Source organism: Mastomys coucha, unplaced genomic scaffold (assembly GCF_008632895.1).
Source record: "Mastomys coucha isolate ucsf_1 unplaced genomic scaffold, UCSF_Mcou_1 pScaffold21, whole genome shotgun sequence".
NCBI classification, from domain to species: Eukaryota; Metazoa; Chordata; class Mammalia; order Rodentia; family Muridae; genus Mastomys; species Mastomys coucha.
Window position 1 is genome coordinate 35,767,549 of NW_022196904.1, and position 15,933 is coordinate 35,783,481.

At 51.0% G+C, this 15,933-nt stretch overlaps 2 protein-coding genes and 5 non-coding genes across 18 annotated transcripts; 6 read left to right on the top strand and 1 right to left on the bottom strand.

The window, feature by feature from the left end:
- Positions 1 to 574: 574 nt before the first annotated feature.
- Positions 575 to 6,729, top strand: LOC116102116 (Friend virus susceptibility protein 1-like). 5 transcript variants are annotated; one of them, XM_031386368.1, is made up of 8 exons: positions 575 to 660; positions 1,083 to 1,248; positions 2,153 to 2,196; positions 3,636 to 3,693; positions 4,138 to 4,175; positions 4,444 to 4,482; positions 4,727 to 4,758; positions 5,031 to 6,729. In XM_031386368.1, the coding sequence occupies exon 8, from the start codon at positions 5,091 to 5,093 to the stop codon at positions 5,955 to 5,957; it is 867 nt and encodes a 288-aa protein (XP_031242228.1). In that variant the 5' UTR covers positions 575 to 660; positions 1,083 to 1,248; positions 2,153 to 2,196; positions 3,636 to 3,693; positions 4,138 to 4,175; positions 4,444 to 4,482; positions 4,727 to 4,758; positions 5,031 to 5,090; the 3' UTR covers positions 5,958 to 6,729. The 5 variants fall into 5 exon arrangements, with proteins under 5 accessions (XP_031242228.1, XP_031242229.1, XP_031242225.1 ...); XM_031386365.1 differs by having other exon boundaries at positions 584 to 660; positions 1,070 to 1,248; XM_031386369.1 differs by lacking the exon at positions 1,083 to 1,248 and having other exon boundaries at positions 576 to 660.
- LOC116104398 lies at positions 1,990 to 2,080 on the top strand. Its single transcript, XR_004123890.1, has one exon. It is a non-coding gene; the product is annotated as a small nucleolar RNA SNORD88 (small nucleolar RNA).
- LOC116104396 lies at positions 3,966 to 4,055 on the top strand. The gene has a single exon (XR_004123888.1). It is a non-coding gene; the product is annotated as a small nucleolar RNA SNORD88 (small nucleolar RNA).
- LOC116104397 lies at positions 4,272 to 4,361 on the top strand. Its single transcript, XR_004123889.1, has one exon. It is a non-coding gene; the product is annotated as a small nucleolar RNA SNORD88 (small nucleolar RNA).
- LOC116104395 lies at positions 4,553 to 4,642 on the top strand. Its single transcript, XR_004123887.1, has one exon. It is a non-coding gene; the product is annotated as a small nucleolar RNA SNORD88 (small nucleolar RNA).
- On the top strand, positions 4,882 to 4,974 carry LOC116104399. Its single transcript, XR_004123891.1, has one exon. It is a non-coding gene; the product is annotated as a small nucleolar RNA SNORD88 (small nucleolar RNA).
- On the bottom strand, positions 6,415 to 15,906 carry Acp4 (acid phosphatase 4). Of its 8 annotated transcripts, none has more exons than XM_031386359.1 (11): positions 15,178 to 15,906; positions 11,350 to 11,454; positions 11,185 to 11,271; positions 10,318 to 10,464; positions 9,658 to 9,756; positions 9,483 to 9,578; positions 8,683 to 8,815; positions 8,517 to 8,599; positions 8,036 to 8,163; positions 7,771 to 7,949; positions 6,415 to 6,856 (listed from the first exon to the last, which is right to left on the bottom strand). In XM_031386359.1, exons 5-11 carry the CDS (start codon positions 9,739 to 9,741, stop codon positions 6,444 to 6,446), a joined length of 1,116 nt encoding a protein of 371 aa, XP_031242219.1. In that variant the 5' UTR covers positions 9,742 to 9,756; positions 10,318 to 10,464; positions 11,185 to 11,271; positions 11,350 to 11,454; positions 15,178 to 15,906; the 3' UTR covers positions 6,415 to 6,443. The 8 variants fall into 8 exon arrangements, with proteins under 8 accessions (XP_031242219.1, XP_031242215.1, XP_031242220.1 ...); XM_031386357.1 differs by adding an exon at positions 7,251 to 7,290 and having other exon boundaries at positions 6,686 to 6,856; positions 10,318 to 11,271; XM_031386356.1 differs by adding an exon at positions 7,251 to 7,293 and having other exon boundaries at positions 6,686 to 6,856; positions 10,318 to 11,271.
- Between the last annotated feature and the right edge of the window lie 27 nt (positions 15,907 to 15,933).

Genomic DNA, 15,933 nt, shown 5'->3' on the forward strand with positions numbered 1-15,933 from the left:
CCCAGGGGTCCAGATCCAACCTGCCCTCCTTCTGGTACAGGGAATCTCCGCCTTTCCGCCCTAGCGTGCCCGCTCGGGGCCCGCACATCACAGAACACAGTCCTCTAACTACACCACACCCACAGTTGCCCTAAAAGTCTGCCAGTCTGTGCTGGTCCTGCCTCCCGCGCTACAGCTGTGACCACTGCTGGGTGAGCCCTTTAAGCGTGACCCAGCTTCTGCAGCAAGGACTAAACCACCCCGCCGCGAAGGCAAGTCCGGGAACTTCCGGTTCTGGCCCCACCCCCATCCCAGGGGGGGGGGACCTTCTCGACCCGCCCTTCCTTGGGAGCTGTCTAAAAGCTGCCTGACGAGAGTAACAGAAGAACCTTTCAGATAATTTTCTTCATTCTTCTCATCCTCTTTGGAAACAACATACCTTATCACCTGACCAGGACTGTTCTAACGGCAACAGACGTTTATTCTTTCTGCCACCATGAAAGCGGGATTTCCGGCTCAGGCGTAAGTGTAGGCCACCTCAGGGCGGGGCCTAAGGTCTGCTGGAGGCGGGGCCTTGCGAGCGCGGTGGGCGTGACTGACAGGCGGCGCGCGCTATAAAGCAGGACACGCGGCCGGTGGCACGCGCCTGTGGCGGTCGCGTGCGGGGTGATAGCCGTCTTGGTGAGTTTTTCCACGGTGTTGTATTGGCCTCGGTGCCTCCCAGTCTGTGGTGCTGCTTTGCGCCCTGGGAAGCGCGTGTCCCGAGGCATCCGTGGCCTGGTCACGGGTGTACTTGTCGCGCGGACGGGCTCAAGGGCGCTGCTTGGGGCCGCGGGCGCGCTCGGGTTGGAACCGGGGTGTCTCTCGAAGGGGCGGATGCGGGTACTTTCGGGACGATGCCTTTCGCCAGGTTTATGGAGCTTGGGATGCTCGGGACAGGCCTTCCTTTGTCTTGCCTTAGCCGGGCTACGCCATTTCTGCTGCTCACGTCGCGGGTCTTGTCCGCCATCTTCCCGTTTTTTAGGTGACAGGGAGGGGGGTGTGTGACATAGAATCTTCCCTCTCAATGACAGCCCCGTGCTACCTGCAGGTTCTCTCCGTAGGAAATCTCTACCACTGCCCCTCCCCCGTGTGGGATTTTGGCAATTTTGTGCAACCTAGAACACATGAGGGCTGGAGGAGGATGGGGTGTAGGGGCAGATACACGATACGGAGTTACCAAGGCGGAAGTGAGTGCACGTGGAGGACTGGATTGCTTCGGAGCAGCAGGTAGGAGTAGACGAGGAGAAAAGGGAGCCAGGCCTTTGTTCACCTGCAAGAATACTAATACAGTGGCTACAAGATACCTAATGGTTTTGTTATTGGGCCTGATGGTACAAGCATTTCGTCCCAGCTACTCAAGTAAATTACATATTTCGCCCAAAATATTTTAACCACACACTCGCCTCTAAACCAGTCTTTTTCTGCCTACTGGTCAGTGCCATTATCATACTTGATTAGACTCTTTCCTCCTGGGATCCTACTATTCTCTTTGTGTTCCTTGCTAAGTCATCTCCCAGATGGCTTTCACGGGGTGGTTCAAATCTGGCTGAGTTCGAAGACACTGGGCCTTGTTTTTATAGATAGATAGGTAGGTAGATAGATAGACAGATAGATCGATAGATGGGTGTATAGATAAATGTATAGATCTATGTAGGTCTATATCTTTAGATATATATATCTTACATCTCAACAGGGTTTTGCTAGTTTGTATTTTGCTCCATAGGACCCCTCCTTAATTCTCCCACCAGGTTCCTCAGAAGGATGTGTGTCTTTGCAGGTTTGTTTTTCAAGGTTACGAGCAGATACAGCTAAGACAGGGGAACATCATGTCCATAGGGAATCTCTGTGGACCTATTGGACTGGGGAAGTTGGAACATCTACTGGATTTTGTGTTTATCAGTCTTTTGTATTGTGTTAGCTTGGCCACCATCCCTGAAGGCAAGTAGCCTTGACATTGCAGAAGGCCTGAGGCTCCTATGATGTTTAGCACTGGGCTCCAAACATCCTTGAGGACACGGTGCCCCTCCAGGACCTTTGACACCTGGAGGTCTGAGGACCTCTAAATTTGATGTTCTGCACCTGTGGGCTGCCCACACACATAATTCTCACCAAGTCCTTTCGGTATTTACAGGTGTATCTTGAAGCCAAGTAGCCATCCATCATCATCTTACTGTGGTGAGAACCTTTACTTTTTAGTCTATCCACACCTAAAATAGTGTACCTTCCTTTTCAGTTACTTTCTATAAGCTGGATTTAATGAATCAGCAATTATAGGATATTACATATTAAAACTCTTAAATGGGATCAGTCAGGTGTTGATAAAGATCCCAGACCTGCTGTTCATAACTCCATACCAGTCAATAAGCCGCCTCAATAAACCTGGGTGCTGAATGGAGCAGACACATCAAGGGCAGGCGCCTAAATCCTCTGCACAGTTACATACAGAGGGTGGCAGTATTTTCTGCCTTCTAAGGGTAAGGACTGGGTAAGGTGCAGAAAGGACCAAATTTTCAACTCAGTAGAGGGAACAAAACATCAGCATTAGTGCCTACCCACTGGATTTGTGGATTGAAGGCAATGTACCTTTGAGCATCGCTTAGGGCCTAGCAAATAATTTGTACCAAAAAAAAAAATGATACTTTAAAAAAAAAAAAAACCTTGAATTTACATAGGTACCATTATTAAAATAATGAGACTTATCAGAAAACAGGCGTGTGTGTTATCTAAAAAAGAACAAGTTCTCAGCTCTAAGAGAATGTCTCCTTATTTCTTGGGAACAAGGGAAACAATGGCTCCGCTGTTGACCACAAGATGTTTTATATCTGACCATACTGGGCTTGGCTAGTAACAAAGTGTCCTGCATAGCGCTGAACACATGAGTCTCTAGACTGGGCAAAGATGTGAACTGAAAAGAGTACTGGGAGCTGGAGAGGAAGACCTGGTGCTTGCAGGCTGTGTCCTCAGAATGGAACAGGCAGGATAGAAATTTACCTATTGTCCACCCCACAACCACTGGTTATATGGGTCTGTGAGTGTTGCTGGAGCTGAATTTTCATTATTAATTGTGTGGCTGCATCTTTAGACAGCTCATTTCTATACAAAATGGAGGCTTATGGCTGCTAAATAATGGTGCGCATAGCAGAATAGTGTATCTTCCTTTTCAGTTACTTTCTATAATTTGGATTTAATCAACTGTTATAGGGTTCAAGGCCAGCCTTGTGGAGGAGAAGGGGGTGGTATTTGAAGGAAATGAGATAACCACATCTCACCAGGGTCTTAGGCAGGTATCATTTCTTCTCTGCAGAATGCAAAGTCATTACTTCCCCAACTTGCAGGGTAGAACAGTGATGCTGGCCTCAAACTCAGGCAGGTTGAAGAGTTGGTTTAGGGGGAAACAGGCCTGGAACTGTTGGGGACAGAAGCCACTTAGGGACATGTTCACTATACCCTGGAAATTCCATACAGTCCTAGGGCTGAGCCATGAGGCCAAGACCAGCCTCTGTCTCATTTGCCCCACATTCCCAAGAACACAGCAACCTCAGTCTACAGCATGCAGGTCAGTATGGACAGTTGAGGAATAATTATGGCACCTGCCTGTAATCCCAACATTCCAGGTGGCTGAGGCAGGAGGATCCTGAGTTCACATCCAGCCTGGACTACATTCAAAAATAAGTGAGTAAGATGGGAGGGGGAGGTACACTGTATCAGAAATCTTCTTCCTTGGGAGGAAGAAGCATCTTGGGAATAAGGGCCAACTTTGCCCGCATTGACTGTTGTAAGCAAGTCATGGTGAAGTGTTACAGGCCTCTAAGGGGCCTGGATTCTCTGAAACCAAGTGTTAGCCATTCTCTTGGCTGGATTTCTGAACATTGTGCTACACTGTCCCTGCCTTGAGACTTCAAGTGGCCCTAGGACCTTAGAAAGGGAGGGTATTGGTATTACCAGGACCCCTCTGATGTTCAGCACTGGGCTCTGATCATCCTGAGGACATGGTGCCCCCAGGGACCTTTGACACCCTGGGGTCTGAGGGGCCCTGGCTACAAAGGGAGTGGGATGGAGAAGCTGTGGTCTTCATGAGTCTCACCAGCCTCTTTCTCCCCTCCTTCCTGCCAACAGACAGAGGCTGTTCCTTTGGACACCAGGCTTCCCTCCAGGTGAGCAGAAGGCCTGTCTAAAGTAGGGTAAAGGTATTAATCCTGCTAGTACAAACAGCTCTCTTTAGACTCTGTGCTGCTAGTGTGTATGCTTGGGGACCCCTTTGATGTCCAGCACTGGGCTCTGATCATCCTGAGGACGTGGTGCCCCCAGGGACCTTTGACACCCTGGGGTCTGAGGGGCCCTGGCTACAAAAGGAGTGAGTGGATGGAGAAGCTGTGGTCTTCATGAGTCTCACCAGCCTCTTTCTCTTCTCCCTGACAACAGACAGAGGCAGTTCCTTCAGACAACCAGGCTTCCCTTCGGGTAAGCAGAAGGGCTGTCTAAAGTAGGGACAGCTCTGTTTAGACTCTGTGCTGCTAGTGTGTATACTTGGGGACCCCTTTGATGTCCAGCACTGGGCTCTGATCATCCTGAGGACATGGTGCCCCCCAGGACCTTTGACACCTGTGGGTCTGAGGGGTCCTGACTACAAGGAAGAATGAATAGGGGGGTGCCATGGTCTTCATGTCCCTTGCCAATCTCTGTCCCCTCTCCTTCCTGCCTATAGGTGGTTGCTGCAAACAGCCTACTTCCCGTCAGGTAAGAGCAGAAGGACTGTCTGGAGTAGGAGTCTAATGCTAGTCACGTGGACTTAGTTTACACAAGAGTGGTTGAAGAAGTTGGACCAGATTGTTATGAGACATCTTGTCATACCGCTCTTGGGAACCCCCATGATATATATAGCACTGGGCTCTGACTACCATGGTGACATGTTGTGCCTCCAGCACCTTTGACATCTAGGAGTCTGGGGGGATGCTGGGTGGGAGTGTAGCCCTTTGTCACCTACCAGCTTGCCCTATGTCTTTTTGCAGCCTCTGCCACAGTATTGCTTCTAGCCTTCTTGCTACTCTTACCTTGAGACTGTGAGTGCCATGGCAGAGAGAGTGCTGGTGCCCACCCAGATAGGCCGGGGGGACCGCTACTACACATACACGGAGCTGTTGGCTATCTCACGGCGTTTCAAGCAGAACCCCAATGAGCTCATGGTCACCTGGATCCTGCGGGTGTATGATCAGGGAGGCCCTGCCCTGTCCCTGAATTCTGGGGAGCTGGGGCTGCTAGGTGACCTCACCCATGATGCCATCTTTAACTACCGCTGCAAGGCCCTGAGGGGGGCTGGCTGCCAGACTCTACTGAGCTGGCTGCTGCAGGCCTGGCGTCAGCGCTGGGAATCCTCCCTGCATTTTGAGGCCACTGAGTTACCCTTCAGGCCCTGGACCACCATGGAGGAAGGCATCCAGCTAGTGCGTGAGCTGGGCATGATTGAGTGGATCTACCTTGACCCAGAAGGGCCTGTGGACCTGGCCCCAGAGGATGTGGCCTTCACTCAAGGCCTGCAGCGGCGCCTGCTCACAGCAGCGCCCTCTGAGCTGCGGCTTTCACTGGTCAGCCTGCTGGTGCGTGGCATGACGGTATTGGAGGCGGTGATGGAAATCCAGACTATTGCTGATGTGGGCCTGCTCTGGCGCCAGAGCCATCCAGGCCGCACCAAGCTCATGTTGGGGCCCAACCCAACTCGTAAGGACCTCCTAGGCTGGCTGCTCAGCCACGGTGTACCCCGGGAGCAAGTAGACAGGCAGCCCACCAAGGTACTCCTAGAACTGTACATCAAAGAAGCCAAGCGCAGTCGTGGCCACCCCAACTATGGGCTGACTGAGGAGCAGCCCCCACCACCCCCTTACTCCGACCAGGCCTGTGGGGAAGAGCAACCAGTGCATCATGGACTGATTGTGGACTGACTTCAAGAGAACACTTACACTCCAGGGTTGAAGGTGGGAAGATGAATTGCAGAGGCTGCCTGTAACCCAGGCGACTAGGGAGCAGCTTGGCGAGCACCTTCCCCATATTCCCACCCTACAGCACTTAATGCCAAGCTCAGTGGCCCCAAAGAGGAGTGTGCATGTTCTAGCCACACAGTCCGTATGGAAAGTGAGCCACAGGTGGCTATTGGTTGTGAATCTGGGGTGCTTATGGCCCTGGAATTAATCCCTTTGAGTTGGAGCTTGAGGCCATGCTAAGATGTTTGCCACAACAGGGTCCCCACCCCTCTGCCTCCACATGGGCCCCAAAGCACTACATACAGGCCATCTTGAATTTTTTACTTTTTCAATGCAACACTTACATAGTATTTTAGGTATAGGCCACACTTCCATGGACTTTTACTGGATGTTTTGACACTTTAGGGCCAGTCTCCCTATTGTAAAGGCTTAACATTGCAAACTTTTCTAATGCAGCATTTTTACTTTATATTTTATTTTGAGCTTATGTGACACTTTGGTTTTGGGGAGAGGAGAACGCCCCTTTGTAAAGATTTTGTTTTGAAGACCCTGTCCCCGTTTTCTTTTAACCATCCCCTTCCCTTTTGAAGCACCTTCCAGCTGGGTCTGGTCTCCCTGGCTGCACAGATGGCCCCTGGCCAATGCAGGTCTGGATTTAATGGAGGGGCGAGGTGGGCAGCCCTGGAACTTCTGCCTTCGTGAGTTTCTATTAAATGGCTGGTTCATTGCCCTCTGTGGGGTGTGTGGTTTGATTCGGTTCCGGCGTGGGTAGAATCTGGGTGATGAGTTGGGTCCGGGGCAGGTGAGGCATAGGCGCACTTGCCCACCTTTGGCCTGTTTCCAGAGGATACTCCAGCGGTCTGGTGAGGAAAGGTGGGCTGGTAGGAGCCAGTCACAGCCACTGGCTGGCCTTGTCCCCTACCTTGAGCCCACATTTGATTTGGGTTTATTTTGGTTCTTGTAAATCAGACCCTCTAGTTCAAGCTGTACTTGGATTCCAGGGTATGCTCCTTAGCTTCCTTAGGGTCTTAGGTCTTCCTCCCCCAGATAGGAAACCTCTCAAAACAGGGAACACCTATTGGCTTTCCCAGTGCTGGCTGGGGGACTCTGGGGAATGATGTGAACACAAGACAATGGGCATGGGGCTCCAGGTGATGGCAATGACACAGTGCCTGCTCCTTAGTAGGAGGTAAGCCCTCCACTTCAGGGAGGGCTTAACAGAGGTAAGTGTGGAGCTTACAGAAGATTGGTTACCTTAGACAGTGCCCTGGGAGATTCCCTGTCTCCATCTGTTCTGCTACCATAAGAAGTAATACCAGGGGTAGAGTTGCTTAAGGCAATTCAGTCCTCTGTGCTCTCAGCTGGGCTATAGGTTCCCACCGGCACACATGCTTATTGTGAGCCCTGACACCTGTATGTACAGCACCTGATTGCAGTGTCCAAGCATAATGCATAGGGCCCGCCCAGCCTTGATCCCCACGCGCGCATGAGCACAGTAAGTGACAAGCCAGAGCAGCAAGTGAGCACACGTGTTGGGATCCAGTGTCAGCTCAGGGGGGTGCTTTTGTATCTATCCCCCCCCTTCACACAGCCCCTCCCAGGGCCCGCAGGCAGCTGGGTCTCCAGGCCAGAAGGCCAAGCCCCAGGCTTAGCACAGCCAGCACAGCCACAGCTCCGGCCAGCAGGGGCACCGTGGCTGCAGGAAGAACATGGGGGTTGTGAATCCCAGGCCTTAGGAACTCCCCATTCCCACCCCTGCGCAGAGGGCTGTCACCTGGGGGGCTGGCAGGCTCATAAGAACCATGGCAGGGGGCCCCGTGAGCTGGAGGCCGGGCTGGAGCAGTCAGCTGCTGGAAGCGCCCAAGTGGACAGGGAGCTGGGCACCCAGGGACCCTGAGTGGCAGGGGTGGGCGGGAGGTATCATTGCGGTAGATGAGAGAGATGGTGACATTCCTGGAGGTGCAAAGGACAGTAGCGTCACTAGTCCCCATTCTAAGGAGAGCCCATCCACCCAATACCCAGCTATCAGCCATCCTCACTCTCCATCTTCCTCCTCTGGTTCCCTGGAGCTCCCCCGGAATTCAAAGGCCATGCAGGCAGCGTAAGGTGGGGTGTTCCCATCGTAGAGGCCCAGGGCTCCCTGGAGGGCCAGCAGGGTGCTGTCATGCTGAAGAGAATTTCCAGGGATGGAGGCTAAATCAGGACACCAGCACCTAGATTGTCTCCAGTTAGAAGTAACCCCAGACCACTCCCATTCACACCATAGGCATTCTATAATGATTGGCCAGACATGCAAATTATGGCTGGGCAGTTCCCATTCAACAGTCAGTCCTTGCAGGACTAAAAGTCTGTGCTCCTTTGACCCCCTCCCTCATCTGTACTGTGTTTCTAATGCTGCAGTCTAAGTACTGTAGGAGATAAGGTTGAGCCAAGGCAGTGGACTGAGATTATATAGGCACTACGGTCTCACCGCCACCCCTGTCATTCATGTAGCACTGCCTGCCCTCCCCAAGGACTCACAGCTGAGTACATGACCATCTTGAGGGGCAGCCCCAGGCGCTGGGCCCGTGAGAAGTTGCTGAGGATGGCATCCAGCAGAATCCCTGAGGGACAGGAATAGACTGTTTAGATCCCCCCTTTGCACCTGAAGAACGGCTCCCCCAAACCCATAGGTCCCACACCTTACCGCCTGTCAGCTGGGCTTTTTCTGCTGCTCGGGGTGGGCCCACATGTGCCCTGATATCCAGAGCAGAAATCTGTGACAGAGTCCTCAAGACATCTGGGGAGGCCCAGGATGGGAGATCAAGACCATGGGCACGCTGAGGAGGGAGAGAGAAAGGGTCTCGAGAGGGAGTCCTTGGTCACCCCCCTCCCATTTGTTTTGATGTGTGTGTGTGTGTGTACACCTAGGTTAGAGGTTATCTGCAGATGTTCTTCAAGCCTGGCCCACCTAGTTTGTTGGAGAGCCTCACTGGCCTGGAACTCAGCAAGCAGATGAGGTTGGCTGGCCACTGATCCCCAGGATTTTCCTGTCAAAGCCTCATCAGCAGGATTTAGGTGTGAGCTGCTGCACCCAGCTTTTTCATGTAGGTACTAGCGATCCAAATTCCTCATGCTTGTGTGGCAAGCACCTTACTGACAGCCAACCCTCCAGACCCTGGCCCTCATTCAAACCCCTCAAAGATCAGCTCACCACAGTATGAGCCAGAGCAAGTACAAGACCAGAGTCCTTACCAAGCCCTTTGGGACCAGAGATGCCTTGGGATCTGACATTCGGTTTTCTAGAAAGATCCAATGAAATGATACCAGGAAAGGATATATGTATATATATATATGCTATGCCACCATCTTACCAGCCTGTCACTATCCCCACCATGCAGATGGGGAAACCAGGGTACACAGGGCTAAATCTCTTGCCCTGATGAAACAGCTAGGACGAGTGCAGATTTGAAATCCCCAGATGAGAGAGGTGAGAAAAGGACTCACCTGGCAGATCAAGGTATCCAGAACTTTCCATGCTCTGCGGAGTGGCTCTCCAACCAGGGACAGCCCGGTGAAGTTGCCCAGGCGGGTCAGGAAGTCCTGCGTGGAGATACAGGGCTAGATGAGCCTACCAATCGTTGCTTGGCACGCAGGTACACCAGCCCACACCAGCACTCACCGTCCAGCCCTCCAGGGCCTCCTGGTAGTCAGCTGCCTCTGTGGACTCCCGCAACAGCTCATGGTATCGAGGACAGCTGCGCATGGGGAACCTCAGCAACTGGGGGAAACTGAGGCTCAGAGAAGGCAGCAGCAAGTCTGGGGTCTCTCAGTTAGCCATGGGACCAGGGTCTCTGGCCCTTGCCTCTCCCAGTTTCCCCTGTATCCAGCTGTGCTGGGCAGGGGTGGCAGCTTACCAACTCTGGACAGCTAGCTCTACCAGGGATAACCTTGCTGATCTCAACTGTTCTAGGCTTCCAGAAATGGATCCACCTGGCTTAGAGCTGCCTCTGTCCCACTCCAGCTCAGTGTTGGGCTTTATTTCCATCCTTTTTTTGTATGTGTGGTGCTGGTTATAGAACCCAGAATCTTGGACAGGCTAGGTGATCCCTCTACCTCTAAACCACACCCCCAGCTCCTCACTAGGTAGGTAGTTTACCACTAATCCAAACTCCCAGCCCCTCCTCACTAGAGGATTCTAAACTGGAGGTCCACCCCTAAATTATATCCCACTCCTCTTGTTAAACTGTTCTTTTCATTTTGAGAAAGTCCCACTAAGGTTTCCAGAATGATGTTGAACTCAAGATTCTTCTGTCTCTCCCACCAGATCAAGCCCCCTGACCTTGTCCTCAGACACAGGCACTGTATGCACTGGAATGGGCTTCCAGTCAGTTTCAGGACTTCCAGGGGCAGCCTCAGGGAAGAGCCCAGCCAGGTTGGCTTGTGCACTCTCCAATGTCCGGTCAAAATCTGTGCTGCGGATGTATACCTGGGGTAGATGAGGGCAGCAGAGCGGGTGGACAGGCCAAGGGTCAGCAGGGTCCCAAATCAAAAGCTTCAGATTTAGTTTGGAGTAGGTAAAGTTAAAGGTCAGGAAGAGGGAGTCAAAGGGTAGGCATTGAGGATCAAAACTCAAAGGTGAGTTCATGTGTAACTTTAGAAGTTGGGATTAAAGGTCAGAGGTCAGAGTTGAATGATGCGTTGGACTGCTGGAGTCTGCTGAGATCAGATCAAGAGGTCAAGATGTAGAAGGTGGGGACTGAATAACATGGAGCTAAAATTGAGTACACAGTCCTCAGAGGGACCAGCCAAAGGAAGGGAGAAGACAGAAAAGGAAGGTCAAAATGATGACAGTAGAGAGCAAAGGTTGGAGGTTGGAAATGGGGGTGGTGCTCAGTGATGGAGGGCTTGCCAAGCATGTGCAGATCTTTACGAAGAAACACCACCCACTAAGAAACATCAGGTGGGCAAAGCAAGGATCAAAGACAGAATCAAGTTCAAAGGTCAGAAGGTCAGGATGGGGTGGTTGGAAATCAAGACAAAGGCTGAGGTCGGGTGAGTGATAAGACTGATAGTTTGAGAGAAGGTCAGGGGTCAGTGCGGATTCCCTACTGACTTAGAAGCCCACGGGGGTGCAGGTCAAGTAGATGGAGATCGAAAAAGAGGTGAAGACCAAAGGGGGCTCTGAGGTCAAAGGTCAACAAAGTACCTCTTCTCGCCTGTACTCAGGGCTCAGGAAGGCCTTGTAACGCCTCCTCAGAAATCGGCCCAGTTCCAGCTGCTGGCGGATCCCCTCCTGGGGACAGAGGGGGCCTCAGCAGACCCTCATCGCCTGTCCCCTAGCCCTCTTTCTCACCCCCCTCTCCCTCCTCACCTTAGTCAGTTGGCCTAAGCCTCGAGGCCACAAGGTGGAAGCAGCTTCCTTGTGTGGATCTGTGGGGTAGGAGGCCAGTGGGGCCCGGTCGCCATGTCGGAACACCTGGGGATGTTGCAGAACCAGATCAGGGCTGGACTGGAAGGTAGAGGGTGGGTCAGGTGGGGTGTGGGGGGGATTCGCACCAGAGCCACAAATAGCAGGGGCCCCTCCGGCAGGGCCTGGGGCAGCAACAGCAACAGCAGCAGCAGCAAGGGTCCAACAGTGTGGCCCTGAGACCCGGGCTCAGCCATTTCCACGGAGAGCAGACGCTGAGCTCAGCCTCCGTCTGTGCTGTGGCCTCACCTGCTCATTAGCCTCAGACTCAGCCCCCTGCAAGCCCTACAGGCCCCAGCATGCTCCCCAGCACTGAGGCGGCCTGGGATTAACCTAGTTCGTCTTCACAGACCCCCCAGGAGATGTCCATTTGGCCACCAGCATCTATACTGTGCTGACAGGGAAACTGAGGCACAACAGGATTACTGACTTGCCTGAGGAAACATTTAGGAAATGGCAAAGCTGAGAGGTAGTTACAGGGATACCCCCTGCCTAATCCCCAGGCTTTTCCATGTTTCCTGTTTTTCCTAAAATGTCAGGATTCTCTGAGGCCTCCTTCGACTTCTTGAAGGTTTCACTTTCTTTCTACACTACATACACCTGGTTAAAGCCAACAGGGTCCTGTAGCAAAATACCCAAGCCAGTAGTCAAAGCAGGTTCAATGGTCTCACCACTACAAGGTGTGTAGTATTAGGCAAGTTACTGGAACTCAGACGAGTTCAAAGTGCATTAAGCTCTTAAGACAACCCGTTTGCAGAGAGGGACTGTTATGAAGTTGTATTGATGATCATATAATACGTGACCCTAAAATTTAGTGATTTATGTGTGTGGAGGCCAGATGTCGGTATCTTTTTCAAACAGTCTATTTTGAGACAGGGTCTCTCACTTAACTTGGAGCTTGCTGATTCAGAATAGACCAAGCTCCAGGAATCCTCCTGTCTCAACTTCAACAAGCTCTAAGATTGTGATTACAAGCTGCCATGCCAAGATCTTTCACAAGGGTGTTGGGGAGCTGAACTCAGTCCCCAACTTACTTGTGGGGCAAACATGTCAATGAGCCACCTCCCTAGCCCCAAGCTGAACATCTTAAGACAGTTGTCATTGTTCATGGACTTTAAGAGTTGGGAGGGCTTAGCTTGGGAGGGAATCTATCTGTTTACTTCTTGAGAATTTTTTTTTTTTTTTTTTGATGATTTGAGACAAGGTCCCACTATGTAGCCGTAGCTGTCCTAGAACTCACTATGTAGACCAGGATGCCCTCAAATTCACAGAGTGAATTCACAGCCTTGCAAGTGCTGGGGTTAAAAGTGTGCTTCAGGACGTCCAACCATGATTTTATTTTTATTTTATGCGTTTGTATGTATGTGCATGGAGTGTCCGTGGAGGCCAGAAGAGGGTGCCAGATCCTCTGGAACTGGTGCTATACATGGTGGTAAGCCACTGTATGAGTTCTGGAAACAGCAAAGGCAGCCCAAAGCAGCCGGGTCTTGTTTAATACTACTAGCACTTAAACACATGCTGAGCAAGTGCTACAACTCCCATCCCCCTTCTTAAAGGTTGTAGACAGAATTGAACTACATTGCCCAGGCTAGCCCTGAACTCACTCTGTAGCCTGGGCTGGCGAGAACTCCCAACACTCTAACTTCAGCTTCCCAAATGCTCAGATAACAGCCATGTGTTACCATGGCTGCAAAGATTCTGCTAATTCCAACCAGACCTGCCTTTAATCCTAACACTCAGGAGACTAGGTGGATCTGTGAGTACAGGGCCAGCTTGGGGTATGGACAGCCAGGGTTACATAGTGTAAGACCCTGTTTCAAAAAAAAAAAAAAATCTGTTAATCCCAAAGAACAAACTGGAGTGGGAACCAAATCCTGCATCCCTTAGCCCCCAGGTGGTAGCATACTCATCTCCTGGGATCTTTGCTCCCTGCTGCAGTAACAATTGACCAAGCAGTGGCAGAGGATGCATGATCACCTAAGCTGCCCTGGGGGTTCTAGGTCCACAATTTGTGTGACTGGCTGGAAATCAAGATGTCCTCAAGTCACACTTCCACTACCAGCTGTAAAGTGGAACCCCATCCCTTCCTGCCTCTTGGAGCTGCTTTCCACAACTCCATTTTCAAAGCCAGCTGTGCCACCTTCCCTCAGTTGTCACATCACAATTGGGTGAAATAATCTTGTGTCCCTGCCTCTCTCTTTATGAATATATGTGTGTTCTATTTTATTTATTATTTATTTATTTATTTATTTTACATGAGTACACTGTAGCTGTCTTCAGACACACCAGAAAAGGGCATCAGATCCCATTACAGATGGTTGTGAGCCACCATACTGAGAATTGAACTCAGGACCTCTGGAAGAGCAGTTAGTGCTCTCAACTGCTAAGCCATCTCTCCAGCCCTGTGTGTTTATTCTTTTTCTTCATGAAAAAAAAAATGTATTACACTTGTGAAGTGGGGGCACCCAAATGCCACAGTGCACATGCAGAGGTCAGAGGAGGACTTGTCAGCTCTGTTCCTCTACCATGTGAGTTCGGTGACATTAACTCAGGTTATTAGGCTTGTCAACAGGCTACCCACTGAACTCTCTCAACTGCCCTTCATCTTTATTCTATTTATTGTTTTATTCACTTAGTAACAGGGTCTTGTTGTCTCAGGCTGCCTTTGAACTCTCTATGTACTCTGTAGCTGAAGATGACTTTGAACTCCAATCCAGAAAGAACAGCAGTGTTGCTAACCCAAGAAATTACTCCAAGTCCAGCATGGTGAACCAGTTAGTTTATTGGGGTCACTCACGGGATTGTGACTCAAAAGCAGCTGCTGCACCGGAAAGTTCTAGACAGATGATGCAAGGAAGGTAGATGTGTTGCTGGGGTCCTCTGTGCATCTAAAGGCAGCTCCATTTAAGAATTCTCTCTTGGGTGAGGTGATGGTGTCGCACGCCTTTAATCCCAGCACTTGGGAGGCAGAGGCAGGTGGATTCCTGAGTTTGAGGCCAGCCTTGTCTACAGAGTGAGTTCCAGGAAAGCCAGGACTACAGAGAGAAATCCTGTCTCGAAAAAAAAAAAAAGAGAGAGAATTATCTCTTGGAGGCCAGAGAGATAGATGGCTCAGAGGTTAAGAGCACCAGCTGCTCTTCCAGAGGTCCTGAGTTCAATTTCCAGCAACCACATGGTGGCTCACAACCATCTAAAGGGAAAACCATGAGATCTGGTGCCCTCTTCTGTTCTGCAGGCATACATGCAGACAGAATGCTGTATATACATAATGAATTAATAAATATTTTTTTTAGAAAAAGTCTTCTCTCCAGCACCACCTGCTTCTTCTATAATGGGTGAATCTTGAAAAATGTCTTGAGTTTTGTGAGCCTCTTGAGCTGTCTTCCCATCCTGGACTGGAGAAACACCTGCACTACAAAGACAAATTTTCCTCTATGTAGAGGTCAGAGGTCAATGTCAAATGTCTTGTTTGATTGCTTCTCACCTATTCTGATCATTCTCACTGAACCTGGAGTTCACTAACTTGGCCAATAAGCCCCAGGGATTTTTCCTGTCTCTACCTCCTATTGCCGAGGTGGCTGGCACAAGCACCAGGCCTGGCTTTTTATAGGTGTGCTAGGGAATCAAACTCAGGTCCTCATGCTTAAGTACTTACCCACTGAGCCATCCTCGAACTCCTTTACTGGGGGTGTTATTGAAAAAAAAAATGGTGAAGACATCTTTGTGACTCACCGAAGGTCACTCCACTGGCAGGTGTCGGAGCTGGGATTAAGCCCACACAGACATCACCCCAGGTGGCTTCTCACCATGTGTGTCCTCCTCTCAGTGCCCAGCCCGAGGTATCACTGCAAAGAGCTAAGTCCCTCCGGTGGTGCATTCCTCTGTGCACAGCAGGTACCCACTAGTGGGGGATAGAGGCAGTTCCCCACACGTGTGTATCTCCCCCATCCCCCTGTACCTGTAACAACCTGGAAAGTCATTTGAAAGGTATAGAGAGGAAAGAGTTAGGAGCCTACAGAGAATACTGGGTGGTCTGAGTCCAAGTGTCTTGCTGTCCCTGCGGTCCAGAGGTCAGAAGCTGCCACCCACCGCCACCATGCTTCACACCATGATGAACACTCTGCCATCTTCACAAGCTGGGGACCAAATTCCAGGCTAAGTCCTGACTGTTATTTCCTACCCTTGCATCTGGCAGACACAAGGATGCCATTTTGCCTGTACCACTGGACCCCTTCTTTACACCTCAGTCATTCTCCTGCCTCAAGATACCAGAGCCAATCTGTTCCTTTCCTGCTCACAACTCTCCCATGGCTCCCCAGCACACTCTAGGGAAGAAAAGAGAACCCAGTGTGGAGATCCAGGTCCATACTCTCCAATCTCATAGGTCTCAATGCTGGATTTAGGTACCACGAGTGACGTTACACACCCACAGCCCCTTCCCTCCAATCCCCAGTGTGAATATCTCTTCTACCCAAAATGCCCTTCCCT

Coding starts and splice junctions, on each gene's coding strand:
- Acp4 (XM_031386355.1), bottom strand. CDS start 10,623: ATGAACTCACCTTTGAGTTTTGATCCTCAATGCCTACCCTTTGACTCC. Junction 8,816..9,482: donor TGGATACCTTGATCTGCCAG/GTGAGTCCTTTT, acceptor CTCCCTCCTCAG/CGTGCCCATGGTCTTGATCT. Junction 7,950..8,035: donor CCAGAGGAGGAAGATGGAGA/GTGAGGATGGCT, acceptor TTGCACCTCCAG/GAATGTCACCATCTCTCTCA.
- LOC116102116 (XM_031386368.1), top strand. CDS start 5,091: ATGGCAGAGAGAGTGCTGGTGCCCACCCAGATAGGCCGGGGGGACCGC.